This window comes from Alligator mississippiensis, chromosome 1 (assembly GCF_030867095.1).
Source record: "Alligator mississippiensis isolate rAllMis1 chromosome 1, rAllMis1, whole genome shotgun sequence".
NCBI classification, from domain to species: Eukaryota; Metazoa; Chordata; order Crocodylia; family Alligatoridae; genus Alligator; species Alligator mississippiensis.
The window spans coordinates 238,903,368-238,922,378 of record NC_081824.1 but is presented as its reverse complement, the minus strand read 5'-3'; the positions used below and the strand labels follow the sequence as shown (position 1 = coordinate 238,922,378).

General features: G+C 45.4%; 1 protein-coding gene across 1 annotated transcript in view; it reads right to left on the bottom strand.

The window, feature by feature from the left end:
• Nucleotides 1-19,011, bottom strand: part of MAN1A2 (mannosidase alpha class 1A member 2) — a 199,672-nt gene that overhangs the window by 42,905 nt on the left and 137,756 nt on the right. Inside the window, exons 9-10 of the mRNA XM_059720326.1 lie at nt 7,420-7,535; nt 4,503-4,722 (exon numbers count right to left, since the gene is read on the bottom strand). Coding sequence (XP_059576309.1) covers nt 4,503-4,722; nt 7,420-7,535 — 336 coding nt within the window. The remainder of the gene's footprint in view (nt 1-4,502; nt 4,723-7,419; nt 7,536-19,011) is intronic.

Here is a 19,011-nt window from a genome sequence, read left to right as displayed (position 1 = left end):
AAATGCCTGGACACAGGAGGAGGGGTGGATGTCATATACTTGGACTTCAGGAAGTCCTTCGATACGGTATCCCACCCCATACTGGTGAACAAGTTAAGAGGCTGTGACTTGGATGACTACACAGTCCGGTGGGTGGCGAATTGGCTGGAGGGTCGCACCCAGAGAGTCGTGGTAGATGGGTCGGTTTTGACCTGGAAGGGTGTGGGCAGTGGGGTCCCGCAGGGCTCGGTCCTTGGACCGATACTCTTTAATGTCTTCATCAGTGACTTGGACGAGGGAGTGAAGTGTACTCTGTCCAAGTCTGCAGATGACACAAAGCTATGGGGAGAAGTGGACATGCCGGATGGAAGGGAACAGCTGCAAGCAGACCTGGACAGGTTGGACAAATGGGCAGAAAACAACAGAATGCAGTTCAACAAGGAGAAATGCAAAGTGCTGCACCTAGGGAGGAAAAATGTCCAGCACACCTACAGCCTAGGAAATGACCTGCTGGGTGGCAAGGAAGTGGACAGGGATCTTGGAGTCCTAGTGGACTCCAAGATGAACATGAGTTGGCAGTGTGACGAAACCATCAGAAAAGGCAATGGCACTTTATTGTGCATCAGCAGATGCATGACAAATAGGCCCAAGGAGGTGATACTTCCCCTCTATCGGGCACTGGTCAGACCGCAGTTGGAGTACTGCGTGCAATTCTGGGCACCACACTTCAAGAAGGATGCGGATAACCTGGAGAGGGTCCAGAGAAGGGCCACTCGTATGGTTAAGGGCCTGAAGATCAAGCCCTACGAGGAGAGACTAGAGAAACTGGACCTTTTCAGCCTCCGCAAGAGAAGGTTAAGAGGTGACCTTGTGGCTGCCTATAAGTTCATCATGGGGGCACAGAAGGGAATAGGTGAGTATTTATTCACCAAGGCGCCCCCGGGGGTTACAAGAAATAATGGCCACAAGCTAGCAGAGAGCAGATTTAGATTGGACATTAGGAAGAACTTCTTCACAGTTCGAGTGGCCAAGGTCTGGAACGGGCTCCCAAGGGAGGTGGTGCTCTCCCCTACCCTGGGGGTCTTCAAGAGGAGGTTAGATGAGCATCTAGCTGGGGTCATCTAGACCCAGCACTCTTTCCTGCTTATGCAGGGGGTCGGGCTCGATGATCTATTGAGGTCCCTTCCGACCTTAGCATCTATGAATCTATGAATCTAAGACATGAAATGAAAGGATTGTGAACAGACTGGAGAATGGGACCGCAATTCAGAAGGATCTTGACAGACTGGAAAGCTGGGCTGGAGCTAAAAGGATGAAGTTCAATGCTGACAAATGCAAGGCACTAAAACCTCAGGAAGAATAATCAAAAACCAAAATACAAAATGGGTGACAGATGGCCGGATGGCAGCACTATGGAGAAGGATCTGGGAGTCCTGATAGATCAGAGACTCAGAAAGTCTGAAGTGTGGTGTAGCTAGACAAAAGGCAAAGGTGATTTTGGGATGCATCAATAGAAACATTAGGGGCAACATACGGGACATGATAGTGCTCTACTTGGCACTGATTAGGCCTCATTTAGAGTACTGTGTGCAGCTTTGGGCTCAACATTTTACAAAGTAGGAAGGGAGTTACAGAGGGTCCACAGGCAGACAACAAAAATGATAAAGTGCTTGGAAGGCAAGCCAAATGAGGAGAGGTTGAAAGTAGTAAGCAGGTTCAGCTTGTAGAAAAGGCACAGAAGAGGGGACATGATAGCAGTCTTTAAGTTTCTTTATGGCAGCTATTAAAACGAGGGAAAGCACCTTTTCTCTCATGCTGCAGCGTAGGATGCAGACCAATGGCTTGAAGTTGCAGCAAAGTAGGTTTAGACTAGATATCAGGAAAAAACTTCTTCACTGTTAGAACAGTGAGGCAGGGGAACAGACTGCTAGGGAAGTTACAGAATTTCTATCGCTCAAGATGTTCAAGAAGAGGCTGGATAAGCATTAGTCAGGCATGATCTAGCTATGCCTATGTTCTGCTTTGGGTAGTTCCCTTGCTTCTGAGCTTTGCCAATTGCCACATGGGGCCATGAAGGACTTTTTTCCCCCTCCTGTTGCTACTCTTGTCAGAGGGAGGGAAGGAGGAATTTTGCCTTTCTCAAAAGCATTGGGTGTTGGCTGTAGCCAAGGCTGGGGACTTTGACTGGGGTGTGCCACTCTCCTGCTGGGACTTAAACCCAGAGGTTCCTGCCCATATTTAGGGTCAGAAAGGAATTTTACCCCATGGTCAGATTGGTATGTGCTGTGAGAGTTTTTTGCCTTCCTCTGTTGTAGGACGTGTGGTCCTGTTCCTTGCATCTCTCAAACATATTTTAACCTTTGCAGCAGCAGGATGTTGGCCTGCTTTGCCTGTGGCAGGCTAGGGTGTTATGGCTTTTCATTGTGTCAGAGTCCTGTAGTGTTCTCTGATCTGCTCAACTGTGTTCCTGGAAGTATTGTTGGTGCCTACGTGTACAAGCAGGAAAGGGTAGTGGTACGAAGCATGGATCAGTTCCGATAGTCATACAGGAACTGACTGCAGTAATCTCACAGCCATTTATCCATCCCCTTTGAGAACTTGTGAAGGTCAAGAAGTCCTGGATGATTGGAAAAGGGCCAGTATAATAACCATCTTTAAAAAAAGAGGAGGAGGATCTGGTAAATTATGGACCAGTCACCCTGACCTTGAAATTTGGAAAGATCATGGAGTCAGTCCTCAAGGAATCTACTGTGAAGTACCTAGAGGAGAATGAGGTAATCAGAAACAACCAGCATGGATTCATCAAGAGCAGGTCATGCCTGACTAACTTGATTTCCTTTTTATAGAGAGACAGGCTCTGTGGATGAGGGGAGAGGAGTGGATGTGATATACCTTGACTTTAGCAAGGCTTTTAATACTGTCTTCATTCTCATTAACAAACTAAGGAAATACATACTACATAAAGGTACTATAGGGTAGATATTATAACTGCTTGGATCACCATGCTCAATAAGTAGTCTTCAATAGCTCAAAGTCTAGTTGGAAGGAGGTATCAAGTGGGGTTCCCCAAGGCTCTGTCCTGGGTCCAGCCTTGTTTAATATCTTCATTAATCAACTGAACAATGGGATTGAGTGTACACTTAGAAAATCTGTGGAAGACACCCTGGAAGGTGAGGGAGAGAGTCCAGAATGACATGGACAGACAAGAGAAATGGTCCTCAAATCAACCAGATGAAATTCAGAAAGGACAAGTGTGAAGTCCTGTACTTGGGACAGAAAAATTGCATGTGCAAACAGACTGGGGAATGACTACTAGGCTGCACTACTACAGAAAAGGACAAGGGGTAACAGTAGACCAGAAGCTGACCATACAATCCAACACTGTGCTCTTGTTGACAAAAAGAGCCAACAGCATGCTGGGTTGTATCATCAGAAGTGTCACTTCCAAATCAAGGGAAGTGATTCTTACATTCTATTCAGCACTGGTGAAACTTCACTTGGAGCCCTGTATTCAGTTTGGGGCCCACAAACTGCTGAACTTTTTGACTATGAGGGTAATCAAGCACTGGAACAGGCTGCCTAGTAAAATTGTGGAATTTCCACCCCTGGAAATTTTCAAGAGCAGGTTAGACAGATACTTGGCTAGGATGGGTTAGTTAGGGATGATTCTGCCCTGAGCAAGAGACTAGACTAGATGACCTTGTGAGATCCCTTCCAGGCCTACCTTCCTACGATCTTATGATCCCTATCCTCTCTATATTGACAATGCCTCCTAATTTTGTCTAATTAGCAACTTTTGCAGCACACCTTGTTACCTCCTCTCTAGTCTAACAGTTTCTATTTCAGCACAATCTGTCTTCTCATCTTTGGTGAGGACCTCTATTCTACCCCCTTTCCAAATGACCTAATAATTTCCTGTGTGGCATAATATCATTAATAAAAGTAATATACATTCCACATTTAAATTTGTACTCCATGTACAGTGTGTTTAAACTGAGCAGTGCCTCACTAACACACAGTGGCCGTGTCTATACAAGACAGTGACAGCACATTTGTTACTGCATAGTCATTTAGTACTTACATACCCAAATACTAAATGACTCTGCAATAGCATCCCCAGTAGCATCCCCGCGACGCTGACTGCACAGTAGCTCGTTACTCCTGTGCAGTGGCGTCGCATCATGCTTCATGCCATGCAACACTACTGCACAGTAGTAACAAGCGAATGCACAGTAAGTGTTCCATGTTGATGTGGCCACTATGTGAAAACTAAGGGACTTGAATGAAAAACATATGGAGAATTAGTTTGGGATAGACACAAGAAGATGAACAAATGTTAAAGAATTACCAAGTCTGATCCTACATTTGTTTATACTGGTGAATATCAGGAGTAACTTCACTGAAGTCAAGACATTAATTGGCATAAATATGGTGCAAGTGAGACAAAGATCAGGCACATGCATCTTGAATAATCCCACCACCTCTCTTTCCTGTGAAATTTTTAGATCAGTAATGACTCTTACTTGTTCTGTCGTATGACTCATGACATGTATGTGCAATCTCAGCTCCAAGTTGCAAATAGTGCCCAGCCTTATCATCTCTGGAACCATCTGCTCCAAGTGCAAACATTCCCCCAGCAAAGCAGGTGAGGTGGCCCATTTTTCTTTCAAGATGCCCATTTTTCCATTCTCCAATGAAGGTCAGTCCTCCATTGGACTTTCTGATAAGATGCTTTTCGATGGCCTAAAAGGAGATTGGGAAAGCCTTCAAGTATTCTTTTTTCTAATTCATATTAGCTAACATATTATGCTTTAAAGCTGATATATAATGTTATGTTAAATACAATTTTAGAACAAGAATATTTTTTTCTCTTCCCTGCCAAATTTTATTTATAAATGTGCTCTATACTTTAGAAATCAAGGGGTTAAGAGTCACAACATTCCCAAAGCACAGGTTTTGATAGCACTTGAAAAATTACAGACTTCTCTAAGGAGACCAGTCACTGAAAGGAGACAAAGACTAGCATCCTCTTGGTCAGGATTAAAGAACATCCCCAGAGAAGAAGAGTAAATCGAAAAATAGTGAAAAAAAGCGTAAATAGAAACTGTAAGATTATTCTTTGTAAACACACTAAGAAGGCCTGGTATCTTTATCCCATAATATCTTGGACCTGTGGCTTGGATGGAGACAGTTTATGTTGGCAGGCCCAAATTAAGACCGTTCCCTACAAAAATATGTTAGTAGTGCTACTCGAATCTTTTCTGGGGTTAATTTGGATAGTTTGACACTATGTGAATAGAGTCTCTAATACCAGAATCCACTCAACATGGTGGCTGCACAGACGGAGGTGCAGAACTTTGCTGTGAGACAGAGATTATGGGCAGGAGCAATGGCATGGCATGGCAGAGTCTGAAGATAAAAATAACAAAACTACATTCTGATCTTGTTTTAGCTTTCTGATAATTCCAGGACTCATTGGGTTTTACAGGAATGGTAACAGAAGCTCCAAATCTCAGAGCCCCGTGGAGGGAGGAACACATCTGGGGGTGATCAGAGCCCCTAAACCAGTCATAGAAATGGTTACACTTTTGGCTCCACCTGGTATTGAATAGATGCAGAAAAGAAAGACTCTTTGTAGAATATCATCTGTATTACTGTCTAGTCATGATTGTTAGCAAGCTCACTAACAGTCATTACTGTAACAAAGTATTTTCTTCAATAAATGTTTCATATTATGCTGAAAATCTGAGACTGATATTACACATTAAACATGTACACTATTCTTGTGCCATTGTTCAGCTTGTGCCATTCTGCAAATTAGGGGCAGAATGTGCTATGGCATTACTAAGAAGCCTGAGAGCATACTATGCCTCCCTCGAGATATTTCAAAGATTAACAGACAACTAATGAAACTCTGTGTTCTAAAAGGACACGTAGGTGGTGACTGGATTCATCATAGTGAACCACCTAAACATTCATTCACAATTTTTAAAGAAACTTGTAATGAACTTCACAAGAAGTACTATCCTCCCCTGACAGGACCCTGAAGGATAAGATTAAGCCATAAATCAAACTAGGATAGGACAAGTGACACAAAACAAGCATCAGGAGATGAAAGACTTCACCTTAATTTTCTAAATCAGGGGTGTCAAACTCATCTGGCCTCATGGGCAGGATAAGTAGTGTGGGATTGGGCCAAGTAGTGTGGGACAGAGCCCATGGCGCCCTCCCTCCCTGCCCCATGCTGGATCCACTCCAGCCTGTTCAGGACCCGGCAAGAAGAGGACCAGGATCCTGGCACCTGGCACCCACCGTGGGAACAAGCCACAGTGACAAGCTTCTTTCCATGGTGCTGCTGGGGCTGCAGCACTGCTGTTCTTTTCCAGGTACTCGGCAGTCAAAGCAGAGAGAATCACTGCACTGGAGCCCCAGCAGCATCACAGCATCTTCCTGTGGATGCAGCCAAGCATTTGAGTGAGAGCTACAGCACTGGAGCCAAAGCAGCACCATAGCTTCTTCCTGCAGTTAAGCACCCAAGAGAGAGCAGCAATGCCAGAGCCCCAGCAGCACTGTTGCTTCTTCCCATGGTGGCAGTCAAGTTCCTGGGTGACAGCTGCAGCACTGGAGCTCCAGCAGCACTGTGGAGAAAAGACCAACATTATGAACACTTGGTTACCACTGCGGGAACAAGCCATAGTGCTGCTGGAGCTCCAGCACCATAGCTCTCACCAAGGTGCTTGGCTGCAGCTGTGGGAACAAGCTACCACACTGCTCTGGCTCCAGCGCCGTGGGTCTCATTCAGGAGCTTGGCTGCTGCTGTAAGGAGATCTCACATTGCAACCATAGCCAGGGCAAAAGTCTGTGAGCCAGATGACCTAGCTCTGTGAGCTATATGATTGACATCCCTGTTCCAAGTCATAGCATTTTGAAGTTAATATTTTTACTATAATAATCCAAGCCAAATGAATTTTACAACAGTATTCTTTTAAAGCTACAAACGAGGAAAGGTTTCATGGTTGATAATGTTTACTCGCTTCCTTATACAGCTAAATTACTTACCTTCATACACATAATAGAACAGTTAAATTCTTGTGCTTTCCTGGTTATTCTAAACCAGGGGTCACCAACCAGTTGATCCCAATTTGACTAGTTGATTGTGGAGCCTCTGACAGTTGATCTCAGTCTGTCAGAGGCCCTACAATCGGGAGCAGCAGGACACACGTGGCTGGGCTAAGCCATGCCCCCTGGGCCAGGCTGGGTGAGTGGGGTCAGAGTCTGGGTGGCTTGTCCAGGAGGCAGGGGGGACTGGGCGGGGGGCAGAGTGGTAGATCCTGCGGTGCTCTTTACTTACAAAAAGTGATCTTCACCATCTTCACTGTTCTAAGCAGTTTCTAAAGTGACTATTTCATTATACAGAAAGAGTGAGTGGATTGTAATCACCTCAATTGCATCGTCATACATCTTCCTTGCCTCGGTGTCCCTCTTGTCTGACATCAGCCAAGCTTTCAATAAATATTCATAAAAACTGTCTCCTAGCCCACCCACAGATGTGTGATCTGTAACAGAGAAAGGAAGGATAAACAGTCAGACATTTTAATGCAATATCACCTTGCATTTGTTGAGAGAAAAATTCTGTACTTTGTTTAAACCCTGAACATTTTAAAACCATCATTATTTTAATCTATTCCAGCACAGCATGTAATAACCATTTCCTGTCCAAACTTTCATTTCATATTCTAAGAATGTCTCCCCACAAAAACAACAACAACAAAAACCCCCCCACACTTTTCCTACTATGTATGCTTAATATTCATCACATGGCAAAATTCACTTACTAAAGTTACTCCTCCCATGTCACAGATTTAATTGAAACAACATTTGGCTCTATTACACAAGACATTTTTTCTTGGCAGCTCTTTAATAAATAAAAATGGATAATAATAAAGACATCTTTGATTCAGCGTACAAGATGTAATTAGAACATATGGCTGGATAAATTGCCACAGACCATATGGAATCTGGTCTTTCCACAAGGCTTCATTTCACACAGAATAGTTATTTACAGAACAGAGAAAATGTGACAATATAGTCTCTAATTCTTTCATAATTAGAAAGGAGGCAATTTTTGTAGGGTAAACTGTAAGCCTTGTTCATTCACTTGTACACTTAGCTGTGCGTCTTGCCCATTATTAGGGTAGAGAAAGATGTAATAACTGAATCATTCCAAAATGTCAGTCATTAGGAATTAGGATTGGTTCATAATTAGGATCGGTTCACAATCATGTGAAGTGCTGTGGCTCCAATATAAGGGGGTGGTAGTGAGCACTCTGCCCCACATGCCTCACAGTGGTTGAGTAGGGGGTAAATGCTTGCAACCATGCTTTGAGAGTCCTGGGAGTATCTGACCTGTGGCTGTGAATTTGTCATTTTTCTGCTTTTGTTTCCTAAACATGATTTCAATAAAATTTCAATAGCCTGCAAATGACCAATCTGCAGTATGCTCTCCTGACAATAGGGGAGTATTGGGGAAAGGAGTGCTTAGAGCCATACTTTTTAGTTCCCAATGAATCGAAAGGAAGTTAGCTTGTTAGAAAAAAGTTGTTAGCCAATTGTTGGAACAACAGCTTTTCTTGAACAAGCAGTCGAAGGGAACACACAAATATAACAAAAAGTACCAACAAAAACAAAAGGCTGGGCTCCAGAGTTCTGACTAAATACCAGAGTGGCCAGTTGCAGCAGTGTGTGAGAGATGGGAGGGAGAAGATAAGCAATGCGCTGTGAGATTCATGGAAGACTGATGAGACCCATGGTAAAGCATGCTTGATATCCACACATCACTGTGAATCAGTTCACAGTAAACTTCTTCAAAATAGTACTTGATTTTCCAGGTACACTTCTGAATCATTGCAGACCACTTTAAATGGGTTTAGCAGGCTTGTATGCCTGTCCACTTCAGGTTTAAATCATATTTAAACCATACTATTATATATGCCCATACCCTTAGACTAACCAAAACAGATCTCCTAAGACAAATACATCCTTGTCACTGTGACATATTACAAGAGCTGCTTCACATCAGAAGCCACATTCATCATGAATATATTGGTCATATGCACCAGGGTTGCCAACCTAACACTTTCTTTTTTTTAAACGATAATCTGCAAACTTTTTACCAAACTTTCTTACTGACGTATATTTTACATAATGTGAACACAATCCTTCTTTTAGGCCCCAAACAAGAGCTAGGCTCAAATTTAGGGATTTAACATGAACCATGGTAAAAAAAAAAGTTAAACGTTTGTAGATTATCAGTTAAAAAAATTCTTCGGTTTGCAACCCTCTTTGGCTGCAGCAACAGCTTTACACCATGCTGCCTGTACCGCAGGGATCCCACACTCACCCCTATACCCTGATGCCCTGACCATACCACTTTCCCCTCAGCACAATCCCACAAGCCTTACTCCCACCAGCTCCCCACAACTTCCTGATACAGACCCCCAAAGGAGGACTACTGGTTGCCCATCTACAATCCAGCAGTGTTACAGGCAGTCCACATGGCTTAGGGGGTGGGGGGACAGGCTATGTGGCTACTAAGCCCTGAAAGAATGTTCCCTGCAGGGTGCTGCACTCTTGTTCAGACACTAGGTGACACTGCTCTTTTCCGTCTGTCCTTCAACATTCAGGCTTGTTCAGAGACGGATAGTCAGTCAAGCTCCCAGTTGCTTAGTTTTTTTGTTTGCTTGTTTGTTTTGTAAAACTGTACAGATAGATGTCTTTAGTCCACTGCCCCCAACCTTTTTTAAAATTTTTTTTACTGGCTGTCTGTAAATTTATGATCCCTGATATGCAACCCTAATATGCACTTGCAAGTAAAAAGTACAGGCATCTGGAGACAACCACCTTCTGCCACAATCATTGGGGTCAGTAAGCTGCAGACCTTCCACCACAGGCCTCTGCTGGAGTGTCAAGATCTTGAAGAGGGAAGGAAGCATCACACCCAGACACCCTACTCAACTGTGATATCAGCTGCTGCCCCCTAGCCACCTTGATAGAGGCAGTTGCTTTCCCAACCCCTATGATCTCTTTAAACCAAAACAGCCCTTAGGGTCTACCATTCCTCAAAATTACCAGCTGACTCTAGCTCTCAATGGTGGTAACTCTGACCAGAACCCCTCCAAGTATTTAGGCTTCCTGTAGATTGGGAAAATGGTGCTTCTGTGATGAAAGTACAGAGATGTATCCACTGCCAGTTTTGTACAGCTTACTACAAAACATTTCTCAGTAATTTAAGATGGTCTTTTTGCCCTTCCTCAATGAAACAAAAAAAAGAAAGGCTTCTGGGGCTTGGACAGCAAAAGGAACAGAGGAGCCTCAGGCAGTCTTCCTATTCTGCTCCTATTTCCTGTGTTCTAGTGGTTCTGCTTCTTTTGCTACCCCTGGTCTCCACTGCCTTACTTCCATTAACCCTTCTTAGTGGGTCACTGAAACCAAGGAGGACAGGCAGAAAAAGGTCTCTAGACTCCCCTTCTCTGACTGATAAAAGTGACAGTATATGCTTTATTTCAGGGGTAGGCAACATTTTTTGGCCGGAGTGCCAAAAAAACCAGTGTCTACCTCCGAAGGTGCCAGAGTACCGGCATGCCAGAAAAACAAAATTGGGGGGAGGGGGGAGTACATGGCAGGACACACTGCATATTAGTATATTTAATAATCATAAATGTTGCCTTTGTTGTTGTGTACTTTTTTTCTTAAGCATGTTGCAGTGAGAGAGAAAGAAAAAGAGAAATAAGAAAAAGAATAGAGAGGGAAAGAGAAAGAAAAAAGAGGAAAGAAAGGAGAGCAGAGCGAGAACCAGGCACATACACACACAGAGAGAACTACATATGCACACGTACACACACAGAACCACATGTGCACCAACACAGAGAACCAGAACAGACACATGCACTCACACATCCAGAACCAGACACGTGTGCACACAGAACCAGATATGTGGGTGCACAGAGCTGGGCTGCTGGGCCACCGAATAAAGTCCAACCCAACAATGCCTTGGGCCTGCCAGAGCCCCTGTGCTTCCCTGGGGAGCCAGCCCCCAGGCTGCAGCGTGGCCAGCCAAGGCCCCAGCTCAGAGCCTGCCCATCAACCCAACCACCCACCCACTCCACACAGCTAAGTCCGCAAAGGTGCAGCACTCCTGGCAAGGGGCAGTGCCAGCCTCATCCTAAAACGGGGATTGAGCCAATGCTGAGCTTGGAGTGGGTGGGAATCAGGCAGGCTCAGCTGCAAGCCCTGTTGCAAGCAGCCTGGACTCCGTAGCAGGCAGCAGCTACCCAGAGCTGGGGCTGGCTGCAGCTAGGAGACTGCGAACAGCTGCACGCAAGCAGCTCGTCTCCTCAAGCCTTGGGAGTACCTGCGCCTCACTTTCCCCATTTACCAAGGAATACGTCTCTGGCAGCAGTATGGAGCATGGGCTACAAATGCAGAGGGGGACTTATGACAAATCTTCCCCCCCACCGGGCACAACTGTTTGCAGCCTGCCTGCTGCTTGCTGAAGTGGCCCAGAGCCCAGGCGGGGGGTGGGCCTGAGGCAGCACAACCTTGGCCCCTCCTCTGCTACCAGCACAGCTGATGACTGGGCTCCGGAGCTCGGAGCAGCTGCTTGTAGCCCGCCTGGGCTCTGGGCCACTTCAGGAAGCAGCAGGCAGGCTGCAAATAGCTGTGCTGGGCTCCACAGCTCCAGCATCAGCTCCATGCTGGCGGTGACTGCGCGCACACCTTGGAGTGGACAGTGGGGATAGGACCTGGCCCTGAGGCAGCGCAGCCCTCCTGCTGTCTACTCCGAGGTGCGCGTGCAGTCACCGCGGGCATGGAGCTGATGCCGGAGCTGTAGAGCCCGCACAGCTGTTTGCAACTGCCCAGAGCCTAGGCTGGCTACAAACAGCTGTGCTGGGCTCCGGAGCCCCACCATCACCTCTTCTTTGGAGAGAACCCCAGGGGAAAGACCAGGGTTGCGCTGCCTCAGACCCCTCTTACTGCCCGCTCCCAGGTGCCTGTAAACGCGCCGGTACACAGCTGATGCCAGAGCCTGGCACAGCTATTTGCAGCCTGCCTGCTGCACCCAGCCCCGACTCTGGGTAGCTGCTGCCAACCATGGCGCCCGGGCTGCTTGTAGCAGAGCTTGCAGCTTCCCAGCCACCTCTTGAGAACAGTCCGGGCTCTGTGGTTGGCAGCAGCTACCCAGAGCTGGGGCTGGTGGTGGCATGCCAAGCATGGTGCACGAGTTAATTTTGCTTGACACACGTGCCGGGGAGTTGCCAACCCCTGCTTTATTTCTTCTTTTCTCTCTCACTATCCCTTAGGCAATATTGTCAAAACTCAGGTCATTTAAAAAAAAAAAGTCAAGTAATATTGGATTTATTTAATTTGCCATCTAGTTCTGAATCATCAAACTATGCTCAGGTCATGTTTTCAAATCTCAACCACCGCGTGGACTAGAAACTACTTTTTCTTTTAATAGACACTGAGGTTCTCATAATCACACAAACCAAGAGCTGGTGCTTTAAGAAAAACATCAAATACCACAAGAGTAATGACTAAACTACAAGACCTAGCAACACTTCTCTGGATCCTCATTAGGGCTACATTAATTTAATTTTTATTATTTTATTTTTTTATTTTTACTTTTTACCATTACCAAATAATGGGGTATTTTTCCTCCAAAAAACCCACCTTCTGCAATGACCCTCTTCAACAAATTAAGGGATTTTTTTCACAGGCGGGGGGGGGGGGAATTTATCATAAGTCCTCCTCTGCATTTGTAGCCCATGCTCCATAGTGATGCCAGATATGTGTTCCTCGGTAAATAGGGAAAGTGAGGCAGGTACTCCCAAGGCTTGAGAAGACTATTCCTGCCTGGGAATTCCTGGGGTGTACAGAACCAGGCCCCTCAAACCTGAAAGGCCCATGCCCCAGGGAAGCTGGAGAGCCCAGACAGCTTCATGCTGCCCAACCTCTTCTACCCTAAGCAAACAGATGTGGGCCTCTATAAACCAGCTTAATTTATTACTACCTTCTGTTGCAGCCAAAGATTTGAGGATTTGTGACAAGACAAAAAGTATGGACATCTGTTTGCTTTCACTTTTGCCACCATAAACATTTTTATGGAGGCATAAAGGTGACATCTGTCATGGACTCTTTCAAAATAAGTCAATATTCTACCAGGCTCATTTGTGTGCCACTCTTAAATAAGTCTATGCATGGGTGACAGGAAATAAAGTCTTGCCCTCCTTCCTGGAGGAAAGGCAGGGGATCTGAAGGAGGAGTGTTTTTTTTAGGTATGCAGGATTTACCTAGCTTGCACAGACATTTTGCATGTCAAGAAGATGAAGGCACAGCACTGTCACAGGCAGAATAAACTTAACATTCCAGGAGTCTAGAGAAGAAACAACAGTAATCAGGTGAACCTGAAGCAAAGTCTATGGTTTTTTCCCCCTCTTCGCCCAGAAGCAAAGGAAGGTCCACTGGTCAAGAATGGGAAGATAGTCTATAAGATGGTGATACCACATGGTGCAGACAAAAAACATGCCTGGGACAGGAGAGAAGGTATAAGGCAAGACAGGACAGCCCCTATGTTGCTCTCTCTCTCTTTTTTTTGTTTTAGGGGAAAAAAAAAACAAAAGAAAGGAAGAGAAAAAGAAAGGCAATAACAAAAAATAACCCCTCAAAAGAAGGGCTCTGAGAGGTCTGCAGGCTTCAAGAAGCATACATCAACAGGAGAGTGCGTTCCATGTTAAGCCAAGCAGCTGAAGGGCAGGAAGTGAAGACTGCCATTTGTAGCCCTGTAGTACAGTATGAGGAGAGATGGACTTAGGGTAAGAAGTATGGGTACTACTAGAGCTTAAATGTCTCTGAGCTTGAGCACTTGAGGCACTTGTTTACTCCTAGTGAGGATGTGCATATGAGAAAAAAAGCACTTGAAGGAGAACTCGGGGTTCCACAAGAGAAGCAGCAGTGCCGTGGCACAGAGGAGCTTAAGTCCCCTCCCCTACAAATGTCTCCAGGGTTTCAGCAGGAAGGGGCTTGCTAAATAGGGGAGCAGCATTAGTAGCGATATCCAGCTCCCAGGCTGCCCTGCTACCAATCCCCAGAAAGACTACACATTCTCTGGTGCAATTTTTCTTCTTGCGACTAAGCTGTGGCTCAAATGGGTGGAGAGATTTAGGCTGTCCCAAACTAAAATGTTTTGTTTTTATTTTCCTGAAAGAAAATTCTACTGAAACATTTTACTTGGAAAAAGCTTCAATGAAAAAAAAAATACCTTTTTCACAGGAAAATGTTTCATTGGAAAATGTTCAAGCACAACTAATTCTACTTGTCTTGTACATCATTCTACTGAATCAGAGGCAGTCATATCTTTTGAATTATTGATGGAATAAAAGAGTGATCTTAAGAGTTATATACTAGCTGTGTTTAGGGATTATCCAGTGATATAAACTGCAACTGGCTACTGCCCAAATGTTTTCCTTTAGCCTGTTGCAAAAAAATATTATCAAGTTGTTCATAGACATTTTGTACATTTTAAAGGAATCAAATGTGTTATACATTATGTTTACAAATACTATTTACCCAGTTCTATAATTGACACATCATTAAAACATCACATTTTGGGACAGGCATATACCTGATCCAGTGCATAATGCCTCACGGGAACTATGTGAACTGCAACTACCCACCAGAATGAACTCAGAAAAAAATATAAAGGACAGCGATACACATACGTCATACAGCACATTTTTCACAGAACAACCACTCCCTTTCTGACCTCAGTATCCTTGTGCTAAAGGGAAATCTATTAAGCACCTTTAAAAGGCAATCTTAGGAACAAAAATTCAGAAAGCTAGGAACTAGGACACTAGGAACCAAGGACTGAATTGCCAATATTAATTTTGACACTATAATCTACCTCTGAAAGTCTGATAATCTCTGCCTTTTTGATAGATCTGGATCTCCCAGTAATCAAGCTTCTTTTCTTCTACTAATTGTTTGTCTGCTACCCCTGGGAATTTCTCCCCCCTCCAATTTCACAGCTCTCCCCACTTTTCTTTACAAATCCTGTGCTTGCCTTCATCCTCAGACCTGAGGAAGAATGAGTTGCATTCAAAAGCTTGTCTAATTTTATCACAACTATGCAGTTGGTCTACTAAGAGAGAGATATCACCAAAAAAAATCTTGCCTCTCCTATAAAATAAGTGAAAAGCGTTTCATAATAACTTCTTAATGCAGGTTTATTTCCAGCTAGACAAATCTAGAAAGGAAGAAAAAAAAGCATTGTCAATATGCTAGAGGTCACATTTTATCAATTTACAGAATATTTTTAGGCATGCAGTCCTTTCAATGGGATTGGGAGAGGTGCACAGTAACATATTTTTTTCATTCCCCATTTTTATATTTAAGCCCATACTCCCGGATATTATATTAAGTGATCCAGTCTATTTAAAATATACTTTTACTTTAAAATCTGATATGGTGCTACGGTTACAAAAACCAGCTAAGATTATCTTGAGTGAAAGCAGTTAGTAATAACACGGCTGGACGTGGAGTGGCAGCAACCACAGTGTGCAAGCTTCCCCCACCCCCTGCGTCTGGCTGGGCAGGCGGCGCCTGCGTCTGGCTGGGCAGGCGGTGCCTGCACAGCAGCACGGGATTGTGCGTGATGGTGCTCCATCCCTGCCTGCCCACGCGTACCCCCTGGAGCCTTCTCCAGTAGCCCCAGGGGTACATGTTCCCTCAGTTGACAACTCCTGCCCTAATTCACTAATTTCCATTCTTTAGATCTTTGTCCATTTCCTTTGGTCTGCCACCACCCTCATCCTGAAAGTCCGACTGTCATTTCAAAATAAAATATGAAAAAATGAGGGTCACTTTCCTGTAACTGGAGGTCTCAACACTGTTTTCTGTGCATTTACACTTTTGAGTTATATTGATTAGTCATCTTTGACTGCTGGAAACTTTCAGTAGCGGTCCCCATTCAAGACCCCTCACACCTCTTGCCTGTGCCCTTGTGGCTCAGAACATTAGCAGCCAGTACTGAGAAAGCCGTCCTGGACACACTCATTGCCTTCTATATACAAAAATGAAATCAGGACTAAGGAAGTAGAGAAAGGCAGGCAGGGAGTATAAATGTACAGAACCCACACCTCAAACTCTGCTTATATGTAAGTAACTATTTCCTTTTTGGCTTTCTTAGGAGTTGGGAGAATACTATTATTCCCCCTGGATGGTGGGGCAAAGACCTAGTTAAAGTGAGGCTGCAATACTGCCCTATCCTACTGTGTATTGGATCTACACACAAAGGAATAACCGTTTACAACAGTATGACTCAAGCTCTGGGTGGCAGTTCTAAGAGGCTTCGGAAGGCTCAATGAAAGAATACCCAACTACAGTGGTTTAAACTTTCACCTACTGTGCCCCCACAGGCAGTTATAGCAGAGCTACTGGCAGAGTAAATAAATGGCCCCTTTTAAGCTTGCAGTAAAGAGTTCATCTGCCAATACCTTAATCCAGGGGTAGGCAACGTTTTTTGGCTGGAGTGCTGAAACAACCACAATGTCTACCTTGGAAGGTGCTGGAGTGCTGACATGTCAGAGCCCTGGAGCGGCTGTTTGCAGCCTCCCAGCTTCAGCTGGCCCATAGAGCCCGGTCTGCTTGCAACAAGGTTTGCAGCCTCCCAGCCACCTGCTTGGAGCAGCCTGGGCTCCATGGCTGGCAGCAGCTACTTAGAGCCTGGGATGGCAGTGGTGTGTCAAGCAAAATGGCCTTGAGTGCCATGCTCGGCATGCATGCCAGGGGTTGCTGACCCCTGCCTTAATCGGTACATAATGGGGTCAAATTGACTGTCTGAGAAGAAGTCCCCAGTAAAGCCTAAGGAAAAATATTCATTGACTTATGGACTCATTATAACAGAATTCTGTTACCACCTTAGGGAAAATTTTCTGGTGTGGATGAAAGTGCAGTCTTGGGACTGGAGCTGACAATAAGCTGACTGTCAACACTGGCCCAGAGAGCCCCAGGGTTCAGCTGTCAGGCCCAGGGTTGACAAGAAGCTGGCTGCCAAAACTCATGCCTGGCAGCAGTGGCTGGAATGTCAGATGCGACAGATCAGAGGCTCCTAGCAGGAGGATCAAAAGAATTCCCTCTGCTGGGGACTTGAAACCCCACTGAGAGCCTCTATTTCCTGCAGCTGGCAGCCTGGCCAGAACTGCCAGGCATATGATTTAAAGTCCCTAGCAGGAGAAGCATTTTGGCTCAACCCCAGCCTACTGACAGTCTTGGGCTACAGCCAACTATCAGCTGATTATCAATCTCAGGGCTGGAACTATGCTGGGGCAATATCCAGACCCTGGTACAGTCCCAACCCCAAAACCATCAATCACCTGATTGTCAGCCCTAGGCATATATTACATTTAATATTTAAGGCACCATACCAACCAGCAGCAAAAATGTTCTATATTATATATAGAACATTTTTATGCATCATTTGCCATTTTAATTATGAAAATTATGACAAATTTATAAATGTTCCATACATAGAATCTAATTATTGGAGGGTCATTTTTATATTCAGGGTCATCTTATACAGTGATTTTCAAGACTCAAAAGAAGAATTTTGAGAATATACTTAATATAGGATATACTGACCTAAAGGATGCAATTGGGTTAACGGTTTGTGCACTATTATGCAACGAATGGCTGGTACCTTAAGATGAAACGGAAGTGCAAACGTTTATAATGGGCAAGGTTCATTAAACAGAGGAAGGTAAGCTTTTAGCTCCCTTTTCCTCCCAAATTCAGCTGCTTCTACAGGTTCCTAAAGTGCAGGCTTGCGTAAGTCAAGGGAACCATAGGAGGAATGTGAAGCTGGGAAGGAAAGGGAAAACACTAATAGGAAAATCACTGGTTGGTCTGTAGGACAGAGACTTAACTGGTGTTGGTCCAAATCTATTGGAATGATTAGACTTAGGGGAGCACTGATAGAGATTTTTGGGGCTGATACCGATAGCCAATTTAAGGAGGCATATCGGCCAATACCAACCCAATTTCCAATACCAGCACAGCAGCTTGAAGAGCAGTGCCCAGATGGTAAGTCTGTTATGGTGGAAGAGGAGGGGAGAGGGAAGGGGCATGAGAGGGCAGATCAAATCCCCTGTGGTGAGGAAGGGAGTAGGGCTAGGGCTGCCCAGCTGCGGCAGGGCGCATGGACATGGGACGGAGCTGTGACTTGTCCAGGAGGCACAGGGAGGGGGGGGAGCTGTCACTCATCTGGGAGCTGCTTGTCCAGCAGCTCCTGCCCCTGCTCCTGCTGCTTATTCGGGAGGGCCTGGGAAGGCATATGCCCCTGGATCTGCGCAGGGGGGGCAGGGCAGGTGTGTGGGGTGAAGGAGTACATGGATGTGTGCGTGGATGTGGGGTGTGGGTGGCTATGGGGTTTGTGGGGGGTAGTGTGTGGGGGAAGGGTGGCTTGGGTGTGTGAGAGGGTGTGGGTGCATGTGTATGGTGGGGGGTGCATGTGGGACTTACCCTACAAACACTCACTCACTCCTCTCTGCCTCTAGTCCCTTCCTCCCCACACACACATACACACATGCACACCCCCCCCACCCCCCCAGGGTACCGGTGCAGCCCCGTGCTCCTGCCATACAGGGATGCAGCCAGAAATCACATGGTGCTGGAGCCATATGCGGGCAGGAAGTCAGGGAAATGGCTGATGGTGGGGCAGGGCTGGGCTGCTATGTTCCTACTGAGGCTCCCCCTGGGCCCTACTGCCCCTGGCTCCTGTCACCATTGACAGGCAGCCAGGAGCAGATAAATATTTTCTAAGTGTTTTAGGGGCCCCATGGGCCCCTAAGAATGGCCTGGCAGGCCAGACCTGGCTGGCTGGCCATATTTTGCCCACCCCTGTACTAGATTGACAGTCTTCCAGAAAAATAACTTTATATACCCACAGAACAAGTACAGGTACCAATATAATTGACT